Source organism: Ranitomeya imitator, chromosome 9 (genome assembly GCF_032444005.1).
Source record: "Ranitomeya imitator isolate aRanImi1 chromosome 9, aRanImi1.pri, whole genome shotgun sequence".
Lineage (NCBI taxonomy): Eukaryota > Metazoa > Chordata > Amphibia > Anura > Dendrobatidae > Ranitomeya > Ranitomeya imitator.
The window spans coordinates 136,010,580-136,029,006 of NC_091290.1; the positions used below are offsets into that span (position 1 = coordinate 136,010,580).

The 18,427-nt window shown below is 47.1% G+C and overlaps 1 protein-coding gene across 5 annotated transcripts; it reads left to right on the forward strand.

The window, feature by feature from the left end:
• Positions 1 to 3,233: 3,233 nt before the first annotated feature.
• ADAT1 (adenosine deaminase tRNA specific 1) lies at positions 3,234 to 17,125 on the forward strand. 5 transcript variants are annotated; one of them, XM_069739139.1, is made up of 10 exons: positions 3,234 to 3,259; positions 4,009 to 4,154; positions 6,152 to 6,208; positions 6,802 to 6,856; positions 8,724 to 8,854; positions 8,983 to 9,493; positions 9,572 to 9,711; positions 9,928 to 10,027; positions 10,242 to 10,328; positions 16,696 to 17,125. In XM_069739139.1, the coding sequence occupies exons 1-10, from the start codon at positions 3,255 to 3,257 to the stop codon at positions 16,820 to 16,822; spliced, it is 1,359 nt and encodes a 452-aa protein (XP_069595240.1). In that variant the 5' UTR covers positions 3,234 to 3,254; the 3' UTR covers positions 16,823 to 17,125. The 5 variants fall into 5 exon arrangements, with proteins under 5 accessions (XP_069595240.1, XP_069595241.1, XP_069595239.1 ...); XM_069739140.1 differs by having other exon boundaries at positions 3,257 to 3,497; XM_069739138.1 differs by lacking the exon at positions 3,234 to 3,259 and adding an exon at positions 3,266 to 3,401.
• Positions 17,126 to 18,427: the final 1,302 nt, after the last annotated feature.

Below are 18,427 nucleotides of genomic sequence, written 5' to 3' on the forward strand. Positions count from 1 at the left end.
TAGTTGCATGTGAACTGTGCCTTCTAAATTTTCTCTATTGGCTTCTCAAAAAGCAATTAAAAATGCTGCTTTAAGACCTGCACCAAAACCTCTTAAAAAAACAAAACAAAAAAAAAATACAGCAATATACACAGTAGGATAAACTGTGCCACATGTTAAATGAAAGGATGATGAAAATACAACTTATTATACTTTTATAGATAAAATCACATATCTTCCGCTTCATCCTAGGGACGACACATGGGGTGAGAGATTTCCTTTTTTTTTTTTTTTTTTATTCTATTTGACTCAGTGTTATATTTGTCTCCATTTGCTGAATGCTTTGCCATTCGGAGGCAGAGCAGCAGAGTTTCACTCCTCGGGTCTATCTTCTCTATTAATGACTTGTCCACTACTGTGACTGTCTATTCATTTATATTACCTACGTGTATTGAACGAGTTCTCCTTTTATACTACCCTCTACATCAGTGTTACCCAACTCCGGTCCTCAAGAGCCACAAACAGGTCATGTTTTCAGGATTTCCTTAGTATTGCACAGGTGATCATTGCATTACATGGAAAGGCAAGCATTCAATAACCTGTGACATACTAAGGAAATCCGGAAAACATGAACTGTTGGTGGCTCTTGAGGACCGGAGTTGGGGAAGTTAAATTTTACTTTTCTCACCTTGCTACTATCTTTTAGAATATAGGAGTTTAGGGAATTAGATGTTGATCAGGGGCGATGGCCCTTTTTCTTTCGATCTCATCCTCCGCTACACTGTGTGGAGAATTATTAGGCAAGTTGTATTTTAGAGGATTATTTTTATTGCTCAACAACTATGTTCTCAATCAACCCAAAAGACTCATAAGTATCAAAGCTTAATATTTTTGGAAGTTGGAGTGTTTTTTTTATTAGATTTGGCTATGTTAGGAGGATCTCTGTGCAGGTAACTATTACTGTGCAGAATTATTAGGCAACTTCATAAAAACCAAATATATTCCCATCTCACTTGTTTATTTTCACCAGGTAAACCAATATAACTGCACAAAATTTTGAAATAAACATTTCTGACATGCAAAAACAAAGCCCCCCAAAATTAGTGACCAATATAGCCCCCTTTCTTTATGATGACACTCGGCAGCCTCCATCCATAGATTCTGTCAGTTGCTTGATCTGTTTATGATGAACATTGCGTGCAGCAGCCACCACAGCCTCCAGACACTGTTCCGAGAGGTGGACTGTTTTCCCTTCCTGTAGATCTCACATTTTATGAGGGACCACAGGTTCTCTATGGGGTTCAGTCAGGTGAACAAGGGGGCCATGTCATTATTTTGTCTTCTTTGAGACCTTTACTGGCCAGCTACGCTGTGGAGTAGTTGGAGCCATCTGACGGAGCATTGTCCTGCATGAACATCATGTTTTTCTTGAACCATACCGACTTCTTCCTGTACCACTGCTTGAAGAAGTTGTCTTCCAGAAACGCAGTAGGTCTGGGAGTTTAGCTTCACTCCATCCTCAACCCAAAAAGGCCCCACAAGTTCATCTTTGATGATACCAGCCCATACCAGTACCCCACCTCCACCTTGCTGGCGTCTGAGTTGGAGTGGAGCTCTCTGCCCTTTACTGATCCAGCCTCTGCCCCATCCATCTGGCCCATCAAGAGTCACTCTCATTTCATCAGTCCAGAAAACCTTTGATAAGATATTTCTTGGCCCAGTCTTGACGTTTTATCTTATGTTTCTTGTTCACAGATGGTCGTTTTTCAGCCTTCCTTACCTTGACCATGTCCCTGAGTATCGCACACCTTGTGCTTTTTGTTACTCCAGTAACGCTGCAGCTCTGAAATATGGCAAAACTGGTGGCAAATGGCATCTTGACGCTTGATTTTCCTCAATTCATGGGCAGTTATTTTGCGCCTTTTTTGCCCAACACCCTTCTTGAGACCTTGTTGGCTATTTGCCGTGAAACGCTTGATTGTTCGGTGATCACGCTTCAAAAGTTTGGCAATTTCAAGACTGCTGCATCCCTCTGCAAGACATCTCACAATTGTGGACTTTTCAGAGCCGTCAAATCTCTCTTCTGACCCATTTTGCCAAAGGAAAGGAAGTTGCCTAATAATTAAGCACACCTTATATAGGGTTCTGATGTCATTCGACAACACCCCTCCTCATTACAGAGATGCACATCACCTGATTTACTTAATTGGTAGTTGGCTCTCAAGCCTGAACAGCTTGGAGCAGGACAACATGTATAAAAAGCATCATGTGATCAAAACACAACTTGCCTAATAATTCTGCACACAGTGTATATTTTCTTCAGCCGAAATACTCCTCTAAAGGCTGCAAATCCTGATTACTCGAGGATGGAGCCAACAACCAGATTACTCAGGTGTGGAGCCGTCAGACTGATTACCCGGGGGTGGAGCCGTCAGACTGATTACCCGGGGGTGGAGCCGTCAGACTGATTACCCGGGGGTGGAGCCGTCAGACTGATTACTGGGGGGTGGAGCCGTCAGACTGATTACTCGGGGGTGGAGCCGTCAGACTGATTACTCGGGGGTGGAGCCGTCAGACTGATTACCCGGGGGTGGAGCCGTCAGACTGATTACCCGGGGGTGGAGCCGTCAGACTGATTACTGGGGGGTGGAGCCGTCAGACTGATTACTCGGGGGTGGAGCTGTCAGACTGATTACCCGGGGGTGGAGCCGTCAGACTGATTACTCGGGGGTGGAGCCGTCAGACTGATTACTCGGGGGTGGAGCCGTCAGACTGATTACTCGGGGGTGGAGCCGTCAGACTGATTACTCGGGGGTGGAGCCGTCAGACTGATTACTCGGGGGTGGAGCCTTTACTCTGTGAGTCCAGTTTTCATTAGCAGCATAAAAGATTTAGGATCCAGTTTCTCCCCATAGATTAATGTGGGAAATAACATCTGCTGTAGCCTGCAGTTATCAGGGCACCCTGGGAGTTGTAGTTCTGCAATCAGCAGCGATCTGCATTGCTCTATAACACCACTGTTCGGTGTCCCCCTCCTAGTATTACGGTATGTAATGCCATGAATCATCTGTTTCACTCTCTGCATTTATCCGCAGTCTGTACAGCCCGATTTGCTCTCCAGTCTCCATATCACCAGTGCACTGTGTGAGGAATTCTGGGTATTGTAGTCCTGCACGTAACATCGGCTTATGTGTAACGAAACCAACCTGCGGGAAAAGACTACAACTCCCAGAATCCCTCAGGCGTGACGCCCACATTCCGGTCTGGCGCTAAGTATGATGTGAGTATGACATGACGGAAGGAAAGTAACGGGCTGCGGAGCCCGGTGTGTGAGGAGGAGCGGAGTGTGGACTGTCGGCCGCGGCGCCTTTATAGCCTCCGTACTCAGCGGTGTGCATGGTGACGTCATCACTAATGGCGGGGTATGGGAGCCGGTGTGCAGCAGCTCCCAGAGGGCAATGCGGTGCCCAGGACCCACAGGGGAGACCTGATGAGTCTCCATGACAGCCAGGCTGCCGGTATTTCCCACTGGGAATGTTCGCAGTGATATTTGTGGTCATTGTTACATATTGTGATTGCAATTAGAGCCAAAATAGTGCTGGAAACCGACACTGCGCGTCTCTATGGGCGGTTATTGAAAGTTTGGGGCAGGATCCACCCCTCCCCCCAGTCCTGCCAACCTCGTAGCCAATGGATCTCATGAATTAAAGGGAATGTCCATCACAGGTCACTTCTGCCCCGGGAGGTGAGCGCTGTGACGTCACCTCTCCCAAGTATCAGTGTAGTGAGCTGCTACGGACGATCCCTTTAATTCAAGCGAATGCCATGGGATTGCTTTATCACCCGCAAGTGCGCAGCAAGCAAGTCGCCAACACTCCGGCTAATTACGACTGTTTGTGACCTGATACACGACAAGCAAGTGGCAATGTTCTGGCATGCCACATTCACCATTTAGTCCCAGCCTAAGCCAGGACTGGTTCCATCACTTGTATCTAGTGGCTCTTAACGGGATCTTTTCTCCGGTTACAGGTCGGACGCTGCGGATGAGATCGCTGCGTTGTGTTATGATCATTATCGCACCAAGCTCCCTAAGCAAGGCCAACCAGACACCAGCAAGGAATGGACCCTGATGGCGGCGGTGATACAGGTGGAGTCTGTGCCTGGAACCAAGAAAGGTGATGGTGGATACTGGGCTGCCTAGACCTGCCCACGTAGTTCCCTCTCTGCCCACCAGGTTGTGTAACGCTTCCATTTCCAATCCTGCCCACGTAGTTCCCTCTCTGCCCACCAGGTTGTGTAACGCTTCCATTTCCAATCCTGCCCACGTAGTTCCCTCTCTGCCCACCAGGTTGTGTAACGCTTCCATTTCCAATCCTGCCCACGTAGTTCCCTCTCTGCCCACCAGGTTGTGTAACGCTGCCATTTCCAATCCTGCCCATCTACAACCCCTGGCAAAAATTATGTAATCTCCGGCCTTGGAGGATGTTCATTCAGTTGTTTAATTTTGTAAAAAAAAAAAGCAGATCACAGACATGGCGCAAAACTAAAGTCATTTCAAATGGCTTTAAGAAACACTTAAATAAATCAAGAACAAAAAATGTGGTAGTCAGTAATGGTTACTTTTTTTTAACCAAGCATAGGGGAAAATTATGGAATCACCCTGTAAATTTTCATAACCAAAAATAACACCTGCATCAAATAAGATCTGCTCGCTAGTCTGCATCTAAAAAGGAGTGATCACACCTCGGAGAGCTGTTGCACCAAGTGGACTGACATGAATCATGGCTCCAACACGAGAGATGTCAATTGAAACAAAGGAGAGGATTATCAAACTCTTACAAGAGGGTAAATCATCACGCAATGTTGCAAAAGATGTTGGTTGTTCACAGTCAGCTGTGTCTAAAATCTGGACCAAATACAAACAACATGGGAATGTTGTTAAAGGCAAACATACTGGTAGACCAAGGAAGACATCAAAGCTTCAAGACAGGAAACTTAAAGCAATATGTCTCCAAAACAGGAAATGCACAACAAAACAAATGAGCGAATGGGAGGAAACTGGAGTCAACGTCTGTGACCGAACTGTAAGAAACCGCCTGAAGGAAATGGGATTTACATACAGGAAAGCTAAGCGAAAGCCATCATTAACACCTAAACAGAAAAAGGTTACAATGGGCTAAGGAAAAGCAATCGTGGACTGTGGATGACTGGATGAAAGTCATATTCAGTGATGAATTGCGAATCTGCATTGGGCAAGGTGATGATGCTGGAACTTTTGTTTGGTGCCGTTCCAATGAGAGTTATAAAGATGACTGTCTGACGAGAACATGCAAATTTCCACAGTCATTGATGATATGGGGCTGCATGTCAGGTAAAGGCACCGGGGAGATGGCTGTCATTACATCTTCAATAAATGCACAAGTTTATGTTGATATTTTGGACATATTTCTTATCCCATCAATTGAAGGGATGTTTGGGGATGATGAAATCATTTTTCAAGATGATACATCATGCCATAGAGCAAAAACTGTGAAAACATTCCTTGAAAATAGACACATAAGGTCAATGTCACGGCTGCAAATAGTCCGGATCTCAATCCAATTGAAAATCTTTGGTGGAAGTTGAAGAAAATGGTCCATGACAAGAATCCAACCTGCAAAGCGGATCTGGGGACAGCAATCAGAGAAAGTTGGAGCCAGATTGATGGAGAGTCCTGTGTGACAATCATTAAGTCCAGACCTCAGAGACTGCAAGCTGTTAGAAAAGCCAGAGGTGGTGCAACATAATACTAGTGATGTGTTGGAGGGTTTTTTTGTTTGTATTTCATGATTCCATAATTTTTTCCTCAGAATTGATTCCATAATTTTTCCCCTTTGCTTGGTTAAAAAAAGTAACCACTACTGACTACCATTTTTATTCTTGATTTCTTTTTGTGTTTATTAAAGCCAGAAAGTTGCCATTTGTAATGACTTTAGTTTTGCGCCATGTCTGTGATCTGCTTTTTTTCTACAAAATTAAACAACTGAATGAACATCCTCCAAGGCCGGCGATTCCATAATTATTGCCAGGGGTTGTAGTTCCCTCTCTGCCCACCAGGTGGTGTAACGCGTCTATTTCCAATTCTAAGATGCGATCGTCTTATACTGTATTTTCTTTCTATTTTATTTCACAGTTGTTGCTATGGGAACTGGAACAAAATGTATCGGGCAATCAAAATTACGGAAGACCGGTGAGTATGCCATCACTAGACTGAAGAATCTCTTTAACCCCTTCACGAAATTCGCCGTACATATACAGCGCTGCGGGAGGTGCATTCCTGCGAACCCTCATACATGGGGCAATGATAGTGTCAGCTCACTTGCAGAGCCGGCACAATCAGCGGGTGTCTGCTTTAGATCATGGCTGACACCGGCAGAAACAATCTGTACTAGCGCGGATCGTGGACGTTTAACCCCTCTAATGCCCCTGTCAGTAGTGACATCGATGGGCATCGCAGCAGGAGGGAGCTCCGTGACTGCTCCCATCGGCACAATGCAATCATGAAGTTGAAAGCAGGCTGGGGGTGAAGGAGTTAAGGATATAGATGAACTGCTCAACTTTTTTTTTTTTAACTTTCAAATAGAGAGCTGTCATCCATTATGGCCGGTATGATGGGAGTCGACTTGTCTGCCCGTCCATAAATAAACACTCAGATGGGCCAAAATATATGTGTAATTTAATAGGGCTGAGCGGATGTTGACTCTACTTATTTCAATGTCTTGTACTGTATACGGGGACAGACACGAGCCCTGTCATTAACCACTGCATTATGTTCCTGCCCAGGTGACGTTCTCCAGGACAGTCATGCAGAGATAATTGCCAAGAGGAGTTTTCAGAGGTAACGATGCTGAGTTTGCATGAATGCTTGTTAGTCACAGACAGGCGAACCAAACATCTCATTACTTGTCGGCTCCCGGACTATCATTTCTTCTGCTGTGTCCTTATATCTACAATTGACGGCTTTGCTGGGGAAAGTTTCTGGAGTAAATCCACAGTGGCAAGTTTGCACTTAATGTTTCAGAAGTTGGTCTGGACTTTACTGCTGATGTTCTGCAGTGAGCAAAATATACTTTTTAGTCGCCCCATGACTGGTCCCGGCCGGTCCGGTACACCTCTGCTTCCTGTGATGAGGTTTTATCCCCGGAGGCCTGATTGTACCTGGACCCTCAAGGAATTAATTTGGAGCGCCACCACGGGGCGAGTATAGGAGCGCTATCAGGGGGGTGAGAATAGGAGTGCCAACGGGGGGGTGAGTATAGGAGCACCAAGGGGGGGTGTGAGTATAGGAGCGCCATCGGGAGTGGGGAGTATAGGAGCGCCAAGGGGGGGGTGTGTATAGGAGCGCTATCAGGGGGGTGAGTATAGGAGCGCCAACAGGGGGGGGGTGAGTATAGGAGCGCCATCACGGGGGTGAGTATAGAAGCATCAGGGGGGGGTGAGTATAGGAGCGCCAACAGGGGGTGAGTGTAGGAGCGCCATCAGGGGGGTGAGAGTAGGAGCGCCAATGGGGGGGTGAGTATAGGAGCACCAGGGGGGGTGAGTATAGGAGCGCCAACGGGGGGGTGAGAATAGGAGCGCCAACGGGGGGGTGAGTATAGGAGCGCCAACGGGGGGGGGGGGGGGGTGAGTATAGGAGCGCCAACAGGGGGGTGAGTATAGGAGCGCCAACAGGGGGGTGAGTATAGGAGCGCCATCAGGGGGGCGAGAATAGGAGCGCCAACGGGGGGGTGAGTATAGGAGCGCTATCAGGGGGATGAGTATAGGAGCACCAACGGGGGGGGGTTGAGTATAGGAGCGCCATCAGGGGGGCGAGTATAGGAGCGCCATCAGGGGGGCGAGAATAGGAGCACCAACGGGGGGGTGAGTATAGGAGCACCAGGGGGCGTGAGTATAGGAGCGCCAATAGGGGGGTGAGAATAGGAGCGCCAACGGGGGGGCGAGTATAGGAGCGCCATCAGTGGGGTGAGTATAGGAGCGCCATCAGGGGGGTGAGTATAGGAGCGCCAACGGGGGGCAAGTATAGGATTGAGAATGGGTGTATCCTCCCCAAACTGTAGGGTGGAGCAGCACTTCTCATCTTTACCTACAGGCTGAGAGAAGCTGGAGGACAGCACAGTACTCGTGACTGGCGCCCGTTTCCTCTGCAGCTCTCCCGTCCTGTGCGCTGAAGCATTAAAGCCCAATGCAAAAATAAGAGGCAGAAAGTGAAGGGACAATACGGCTCGTAGAGGATTAGAAAACCATGACCACTGTGCTCTGTGCACTGGTCAGGAGCGGAGATGCAGGTCAGTGCCGGTGTAATATGTGGTAACGAGCTGCAATGTTGTTCGCAATCTGGGCGCCGCTTGTGATGATATAACTGTGACTTGAGTCGAGTATAAGATCGGCCATGTGGGGGGTGGGTGGGATGATCGGCCATGTCTGGGGGATGATCGGCCATGTCTGGGGGATGATCGGCCATGTCTGGGGGATGATCGGCCATGTCTGGGGGATGATCGGCCATGTCTGGGGGATGATCGGCCATGTCTGGGGGATGATCGGCCATGTCTGGGGTATGATCGGCCATGTCTGGCGGGTGATCGGCCATGTCTGGGGTATGATCGGCCATGTTGCGAGATCAGACCGCTCGTCTTCCAGAGCGGACACTTTGCTTTTGCTCAGTACTACAGGCTGTAATGGGGGCTCTGCCTTCTTGTCTCGGCCAGGTATCTCCTCCATCAGCTTCCCTTAGCGCTGTCAGGGAGCCAGGATTGTGTGCTCGTCCCTGGAAGTGACCCCAAGAGGTGGGCGCTGAGGCCGGGAGTCTCCTTTGTGTTCTTCACCAGTCACACACCATGTAAGTACCTGCTTATGCTAATAGAGGGGGGTCCTGTGCGTGTGTGGAACCACAAAGCAGACACACCGTTCCCTCCGTGTCTGGCCACCATAGAGCATCCATCTAATACCCCACTATTTGCCCTACAGGCGGTGATGCCTCCATTATTCCCATGCTTCCCCCAGAGGACCAGCTCTGTCCCACGTCCGCAGCGTCATCCGAGGCGACACCGATCACTGCCGGAGATAAAAGGAAGCCGGCGGCTTGTGATTCCCCCGCTGCTAAGAGAATGAGACAAGATGGATCTGAGCAGGAAACCGGGTACAAAACTGAAGAGAAGGAAAAGGAAGACAGTGCAGATTTTACCCCTGAGCCCATAGATGTGTTCAGGACTGGAGCGAAGTGCGTTCCCAGGGAGGTGCAAGATAAACGGAATCCAGGGCCAGACTATCACACTGTGGGGGTCCTTCGCATCAAGCCTGGTAGGGGGGACCGCACCATATCCATGTCCTGCAGCGATAAGATGGCTCGCTGGAACGTGCTGGGCCTCCAGGGGGCGCTACTCATGCACTTTCTACAACAGCCCATCTATCTTTCCTCGGTGGTGGTGGGCAAGTGCTCGTTCAGCCAGCAGTCCATGGAGCGGGCTCTGCACAGCCGGTACTCCATACTCCTTAGCCACTATTCACATTGAGCAGTGGCAGACACGTCTGATTTGCTTTTTTCTTCCCTATCCAGGTGCCGAAATGTATGGGGTCTGCCCGACGGATACCGGGCGCATCAGCCACAGATTCTGCAGTCACAACTACAGTTTCAGCATGGGAGAGACTCACTGAGCAAGGCGGACGGTGCAAGGAAGATGGTGCCCTGCGGGGCAGGTGAGTGCATGCCCAGAGATGTACGCCTGACCGGACCCTGCTGCACTGGTCCCTAATGTTATCCATGTGTTATCCATTATGTTAACCAGATAGTACAGCCAAAAAACGTACAGAGATTGTGTCTGGTGTGGAACGACCATCTCAGCTCTGCTACATCGGACGAATCCTCCACAGACACGACTGATCTTATAACGTTGTGTTCAATGTTTCCTGCAGCGATTAGTTGGTGCGCAGTCCCACATCAGCCACTAGATGTAACCGCTAACGGCTACCGACAAGGGACAACGAAGAAAGCAATCGGAGCGCCACAGTCCAGGTAGCGATGCCACTAGTGGGGGGCTGCAGAGGGTCCTGCACCCCGGGCATGGTGAAGGGACATCGAGGCGAGCCACCTACACAGTGGATTGCCCAAGAAGTGTTACCACCCATGGTGGATGACGTCCTCCTGGGGGTCAGTCCGATGTTGTGACCCGGTGCGGACGCAGTGCAGTTATTGTATATTAAGGAAGGTGATTTATGTTTTTCTCCAGATCCCGAATCTGTAAAGTGGAAATGTTTCACACGTTCCGTCACCTGGTGGAGAATCTGGCCGAAGAGCAGATCCCGGCGACCCTCAGGTAACAGCGCCACACACTCGAAAATGATAACTGGTTATTAGTCTCTAGCGGTCGTGTGTCCTGAGTGCGGCCGCGATGTCCGGACCGGCTGTGCGACTACTTACCCGAACTCAGCAGCGTAATGGTTTCCTACAGCACAGTTGAGTCCGTGTCTGGACATGGCGGCCCATCCTCTTAACATCGCAGAGCGTGAACGTCAGACATGTGAAACTGGCCTTAGACTGGATATGTGTCCAGGTTTTTGATGCCACAGATTAATTTCTGCAGTCACTTTTGACCACAGCATCTAAAAGGTTAAACTAAAGACCCCGAGGGTCTGCGGGCAGTATTGCTTGGTGTACATTCATGGCGCTGGACGTTGCTTACCTAGCACCGCACCTAACGGAAATTTACAGTGGATGGCGCCAAAGGGTTAAAGATAAAGCTGAATGTCCGGGCAGGGAGGGACGGGCGAGACGCCTGCCTGCTCTGCAGGATTGTCAGTGACTTGTGATGTCACCCCGTCCTGGGATTCAGAGGGGCGAACGAAAAACTATTCTTGTTTATAGCCAAAGAACCACCCCTCCTACGTGTCACAGCTAACTCACTAATCAGTCCTCCTATAACGACCTTAAAGTGAACCTGTCACCTGAATTTGGCGGGACAGGTTTGTGGTCATATGGGCGGAGTTTTCGGGTGTTTGATTCATCCTTTCCTTACCCGCCGGCTGCAATATTGGATTGAAGTTCATTCTCTGTCCTCCATAGTACACGCCTGCGCAAGGACCCCTAGCCTTAAATTGACAAGTAAACAAAATCGGACTTGTATCTGTGTTTTCGTAACACGTTTGATACATTTCGCCTGCACTGAAACATAGTAACAAACGCTCAGCATAGGAAGTAGCTTTGTGTTACTTATGTATTTAGACCGGATACTTCTGTGACAAACCTTCAGACGTGAGACGTTGCGTGAAGAAAGCAGAGATCTTATAAACTGTGAGGACCTGAGTGTTTTTGGAAAGTTGCAGACTTTTTTGGCAGGATTTCAGCTTTAGTTACAAAAAAAAAAAACAGGGACCCCTTTAATTTTGTGATGAGTGATCGGACACCCACGTGGCTCCTTATGGAGGAGATTAAACGGCACAATGGAAAAATGAGTCGCCCTTTTAGTCGTTGCCTCGTCTTCTGAGCCCTGAGGATTAGGCGCCTCCATCACCGGCACAAGCGCTGCAACGGTGCCAGGAAAAGCTGGCGAATGTCTGTAGTGGGGTCCGGCCCTAGGGGTCTAGATCACAGGCTTTTCTATGAATGAACCACCTCGGGCCAGGAGGACGTGGGATCGGTTTTCAGCAAATTTTCTACAACTGCTCTTAGTTCAAATCAACTTTGCCAACTTTTTATTGAACTTTCAGAGACTAAAAACCATTTTCTGCTCATAGCCTGGTCACAAAGCTGCCCACCTCCTTACAATGTGTCAGTAAAAGCTGCCGGACACAGATTGAGGCTGCTGTTGTAACTCATCCAGATATTCAGTCACCGACAGCAAACAAAGACCCTAAGATGTTATCCATGTTTGGGATTTTTTTTTTTTTACTTAAATGCATGTATTTGGGTCTAATAATAATTTTTGCAATTAGATTTTATTCAAAATTTTGCACCGATTGCCTTTTAGGGTAAAGGTACCTTTACACTGAACAACTTAACAACGATAACGATTCGTGCCGTTGCAGCATCATAGATAGCGATATCGTTGTGTTTGACACGCAGCAGCGATCTGGATCCTGCTGTGACATTGTTGGTCGGAGCAGAAAGGCCAGAACGTTATTTTGTCGCTGGATCTCCCGCTGACATCGCTGAATCGGTGTGTGTGACGTGTGTAAAAAAAACAAAAACAAACACTACATACTTACATTCCGGTGTCTGTCCCCCGGCGTTCTGCTTCCCTGCACTGACTGAGCGCCGGCTGGCCGTAAAGCACAGCGGTGACGTCACCGCTCTGCTTTACGGCCGGCGCTTACACAGTGCAGTGAAGCAAAACGCCGGGGGAGAGACACCGGAATGTAAGTATGTAGTGTTTTTTTTTTTTTACATTTACACTGGTAACCAGGGTAAACATCGGGTTACTAAGCGCGGCTCTGCGCTTAGTAACCCGATGTTTACCCTGGTTACCCGGGGACTTCGGCATCGTTGGTCGCTGGAGAGCTGTCTGTGTGACAGCTCTCCAGCGACCACACAGCGACGCTGCAGCGATCGGCATCGTTGTCTAGATCGCTACAGCGTCGCTTAATGTGACGGTACCTTAAGTTCACACAGGGTGTTTTTGCAGCTTCTTGAATGCAGCAAAACCTGATTTCTTGGCAGGAAAGAAGCTGCAGCAAAACGCATGTTTTGGTGCATTCTTTTTTCATGCGTTTTACGGGCTAACTTGTGTCTCTTTGTGCATGCTAATAAAGTTGGGGAAACTACTACTTGTAGAACCGTACCTTTAGATCCATCTGCTGCATACAGTGAAATCACACTGACAGGTTAGAATAGATATACACTATATCTATATATCAGTAACACACACATTTATATGTATATATATTACATAGGTAGAAGAAAAGTCGGTTATTCATCTAGGTAGTGTAAAAATCACAGCAGGAGCCGACAGGATAGATGGATATACAGATGTCTGGGACAAATACAATTAGTACAGTGTGCGCAAATTACTGGATATGTAATTAATTAATAAAAGATTTATCGGAAATAAAAAATGGTGTGGGTTCCTGCGTAATTTTCGTAACCAGCAGAGGGAAAGCAGATGGCTGGGAGACGATGTTTATAGCCTGGGAAGGGGATAATACCAATGGAGCTTCCCAGGCTATTAATATCAGCTCACAACTGTATACTTAAACGTTACTGGCTATTAAAATGGGGGACCCTAAATTTTTTTTATTTTAATTACCTAGGAAGGGGCCATAGATGCTGCCCCCCTCCCCAGGCTAAGAACATCAGCTCTCAGCAGCCCCTGAAAAAGCACATCTCTAACATGCGCCAATTCTGGCACTTAGCCTCACTCTTCCCACTTGCCCTGCAGCTGTGGCAAGTAGGGTAATAGTTTTTTTTTTAACCAGATACATTTTTATTAAGAAAAACAATCATAACATATACATGACATCAAGCTATTAACATATAATCATATATTATTTTTAATAAACAAAACTCCCCCCCTTTTCCCCTTTAACTCCCCCCCCCTTTGAGACCCCTTCAGTACCATCCTCATTCCTATTCCAATAAACTTTCCCCAATCCGTATCCCATTGTACAGTTTGAACATCATCTATAGCATTATGCATTATATCTTTTGGAATTCTTCTAGTTTATTTCTCTTAGTATATATACTTTTTTCCAGTAGAATTATACGATCAAGTGGGGTAATAGTTGGGAGGTTGATGTGACCATTGTATTGTCAAGTGACATAAAGCCCCGAAGTTAGTAAAGGAAAGGCGTCAATAAGACACCCCCATTACTGACACCATAGTCACATTGTAAGAAAACACAGACACCCAGAAAAAAAGTCCTTTAATTGAAAAAACGACTCAAACTCCTTTAATAATCTCAATTAAACTATATTTACGACCTCGCCAAATTCCACCAAAGCCCTTTTTTTCCGTAATAAATCAAAAATAATAAAACAACATCCCTCACCTCTCTGTCGTTCTGTCCCATGCCGTAATCCATGTCTGGGCGATAATTCGTTTTCAACCTGGATGGTGCCAAGATGCGACTGTCCCGCCTAAGAACCACTGGTGAATGAGCTGCCGTGAGCGCAGCATCAGTGACTAGCGGTGACGTCACCGAGGCTCCGTTCCCAGCCGGGCTGAACAGCGGTGAGAAAGTCGCACAGTGCAGAGGTTTTACTTGTTTAAATTAGATTATTAAAAGGAGTCTGTGTTATAGTTTTCAATTAAAAGACTTTATTCTTGGTGCGTGTTTTCTTACAATGTGACTATGGGGTTAGTAATGGATAGGTGTCTTATTGATGCCTCTCCATTAACTAACCTCGGGGCTTGATGTCATCTGACAATACAAAGGTGACATCAACCCCGGCAACTATCACCCCATACAAAGGTGACATCAACCCCCTCCAACTATCACCCCACTTGCCACCACTACAGGGCAAGTGGGAAGGGCAGGGCAAAGCGCCAGCATTGGTGCATCTAATAGATGTGCCTTTCCTAGGCAGCTGTGGGCTGCTATCTTTAGGCTGGGAAAGGGGGGGGGGGGGGGGAGGAAGCAACATCCATGGCCCCTTACCAGCCTGAGAATAAGAGCCCCCAGCTGTCTGCTTTGGCAAGGCTGGTTGTCAAAAATGGGGGGATCCCACACCATTTTTTAAAATTATTTATTTAATTAAAACATAATTCCATCTGTTCTTGATAATTAGCTTTGCTGAAGCTGACAGCTGAGGGTTGCAGCCCCAAGCTGTGAATTTTGCCTGGCTGGTTAACAAAAATACAGGGGAACCCACGCAGAGTTTTGTTTGTTTTTGTTTATTTATTTACAGCGCAGGAGCTGTTGATGAATAACTCCCATCATCTGCTCCTGCTCTCAGTGTTACTAGCGGCAGCAGGTATCGGATGATAGGAGTAGTAGTCCCATCAACTGACAGCAGTACCGTAGGTGAACTGTTTACCTCCAATCACAGTTGAGCGCTCAGTGTCTTTGACAGCGGGGGATCTGCGGCTCCCTGACCGGCGGGGACGATTTCCCCGCCGATCAGAAGCTGTGTTTGCCATGATGTGATGCATATGACAGCATGCCAAACACTGTTTTCATGTGAATGGGGCTCAGGTCCGCTCTGCTGAATGACAGGCTGTATGGACGCATCATACTGCCTGCCATCTAGAGCTAGCAGAGCCGAGTGTGAGGTCACATCCTGCTGTCCTTGACTTCTGCAGCAAATACGCTGCAAAAAAAAGTCTACCTGCGTATTTGCAGAATTTTTTTTTTCACCATCTATTCAAGTCAATGGGTGAAAAATGCTGCAAAAACGGTGAAAGAAGTGACCTGCTCTATGTAAGAAAAAAAACGCAGCAAAGCACAAAATCCTGATGACAAAAAAAACCCAATATTTTTGTATAAGATTTCTGAAATCTCATAGGCTATGCTGGTACTGTAAAAAGCAGCTGTAAATTAGCATAAAAAGGCAGCAAAAAACCACCGAGTGTGAACATACCCTTATAGCCTCGGTTATGTGCAGTTTATTGAATGAGTCATCTAAGAATCCATCAGTGAGCATATTCAGATGGCATGAGCTCCTCTCAGCTGATTAATAACCACAGACCACGTCTAAGTTGAAAGTTTCAGGAAATAAAGAACCTGTAAAAGCAAAACGGTGCAAAATTTGTAATTAATCCCAATTATTACTTATTTTTTAAGCTTCAATCCATGTAATAAAGTGAAATGTTTCATTACATTTTGTGCTATGACACCTTGCGTCATGATGACATGCCCTTTTGGACACCACCAATTTCATAATCTGAAAATTAGTTTACACTTTTTTATTTTAATTTTTGACAGCCAAATTTAGGAGGTTGCATGACGCAGCGAGTAAACGCTGTAGGGTGGGAATTGCCCAACAAGCCATGGACGGCGCTCACACCCGAGATGACTATGTTTGCAGCACTCCTGTGAAATAATGGCTTGTTGGGCAATTCCCACCGTGGATATACCCAACAGGAGCTGCGTTTAAGGATAGGAAGATTATTTACTTTAACAACTAAAACAAATTTATTTTTTAATGGTTTTACTTTCAATGGGACAAAAGGGGGTCGATTTGAACTTTTTACTTTTTTCAGCTTTAGTTTTTTTACTTTTTACTATATTTCTTGGGAGCGTTGAAGCTGCGATCGTCCGAGCTCCACATCGTGCTTCAGCCCTTGTACAGCAAAATTCACATTCTCCTGTGAACGTAAGCCACAAGCCAGCGTTCACAGGAGATTCACAATGCCAAGCATAGGGGTCTTCTACAGACCCCCTGCTGTCATGACAACCTATTGGCGCCCCGCGATCATGTGATTAGTGCTGATGGGCAGGATTTGTGACGCCTTGCCAGCTGGCGAATGTTAAATCCAGTTGCCAAACTGTCAGCGGGATTTAACTGGTTAATAGCTTTGTGCAGAGCTCCCATGGGAGATTTTAGGTTCTCGATCCCTTTCTCCTCTCGCAGCTTCTTACCTCCTAGAGAACTGAGAGCTGGAGGACATCACCCCGACTGTTGTCGCCCGGCTTTTCCAGCTTAGGCCATGACTCAAGGACTCGTCTTTATGGTGGTTTCAGGGTTTATTGGTCCCATCGCTGGTTTATGTAAACTTTGTATAATATCTTATACGTTTTCTCTTCTAGGGACTTGAGGACATATTGTGATTACAAAGAAGCTGCTGTGTGTTACCAGGAGGCCTGGAGGCGACTCCGGGAACAGAGCTTCTCATCCTGGATCAGAGCGTCACGCGCCTACCTGCACTTCAGCTGAGACCCGCAATGGAAATCAGTACGTCCACCCAAGTGTTAAGACTGGCACTGGACCTGAGGATTGGTAATCGGCACGTCGACCCCAGTGTAAGACTGGCACCGAACCTAGAGATTGGTAATTGACGCGTCTATCCAAGTGTAAGACTGGCACCGAACCTAGAGATTGGTGATTGACACGTCCACCCAAGTGTAAGACTGGCACCAAACTCGGAGATTGGCCTCTTCTGTACACCGTCCAATTATCAGGAAACGAGTATTTCTAGGATTATGATTTGATTAAAAAAAAAAAGGTTTCTTTCAATGACTTTCTTTGTAGTTTGTCTTATTTTTGAACATTGGGCACACAAAAAACCTACACCCTTCCACCGCTGCTTTCTCCCGGCATCGAGTTTGACAGCACAATATAAAGCGTGCACAGCTGTGACCATGTTTTGTTGATCTAGATTATTGGGTCACCATACGCCAGGGGTACACATTTTTTGGTTCAAGGGCTGCAAAAAATGTAAAGCAGTACTTGCATCAATATATTACAGAAGTTGTGGGTATTTGAGGAGGATTTGGAGAGAATCTGCTTAGTTTACGCAGTAGCATTTTTCTGAAAGCGATGCTCTTAGTCTGTGCAAGCCACATCCACTGAGGGCTTCGCGTGCAGATAGATGCTACTGCGCAGGCAACAACACCATTTTACTGTAGTTATATTTTTTTAATTGCGAACCTGACAATGTAGTTTACTTAGCAAAATTCTGAAGGCAGGTTCTCTAACAATAGTGAGGAGATACTACGAGTTGTTACTGTAAGTCATCAAACTGCGGATCATGCAGCAACCACAGGACTGATGAGACCGAGTCAGTATCACAGATAAGTAATTACATCCGGGTACCTGATATTTTACACCTTTTCTGATTGTAGTTGTTTCCATCATATCTTGTCTACATGTAGCACAGACACCATGGAGAGATTTCATGCTCGGAGCTCATCTTCAGCAGCGATTCCCGACACCGTGCTTTTGAAAATTTAAGTATCATTATACTGCCCCATAAAGATCTCCCATGCTGCACGCCTGTGCTTCCTGCGTAATATAACCCACCGCACTGCCCCTCTGCACAATGTCCCCAACGAAACCACACTGCCCCTCTGCAAAATGTCCCCCACCAGACCGCACTGCCCCTCTGCAAAATGTCCTCCACCAGACCGCACTGCCCCTCTGCAAAATGTTTCCCACAAAACCGCACTGCCCCTCTGCAAAATGTCCCCCCACTAGACCACACTACAAAATATATCCCCCACACTGCCCTTTTGAATAAAGTACCCCTCCACCACCACCTTAAACAAAGCTATGCCCCCTTTCAAAATGGTCACCCCAATTATGTGTCTTCACAGTAACATTAACCCCATTCCCATCTCAACCACAATGATTTCGCATTCAGTCTTCGGCTCCTTGATGGAGCACTTACCTTTGTCCGCGACGTCTCATGACCTCATCACGCTGCTGCACACCGGGGAGCAGGATTGATGAGCGCAGCTCCTGTCCCAGCTCCACAGTGTTTTCATGTATTTGTGTCTAAAAGGCACAAATACATTTGAGTAGAAGGGGAAGCGCCGCATC

What these genes read in the sequence shown, in the direction of transcription:
- ADAT1 (XM_069739138.1), top strand. Translation starts at nt 3,376, where the DNA reads ATGGTGACGTCATCACTAATGGCGGG. An exon ending in TGTGCCTGGAACCAAGAAAG is followed by an intron (nt 4,155 to 6,151) that starts GTGATGGTGGAT and finishes TTTATTTCACAG; the next exon opens with TTGTTGCTATGGGAACTGGA. An exon ending in GAGCGGGCTCTGCACAGCCG is followed by an intron (nt 9,494 to 9,571) that starts GTACTCCATACT and finishes TTCCCTATCCAG; the next exon opens with GTGCCGAAATGTATGGGGTC.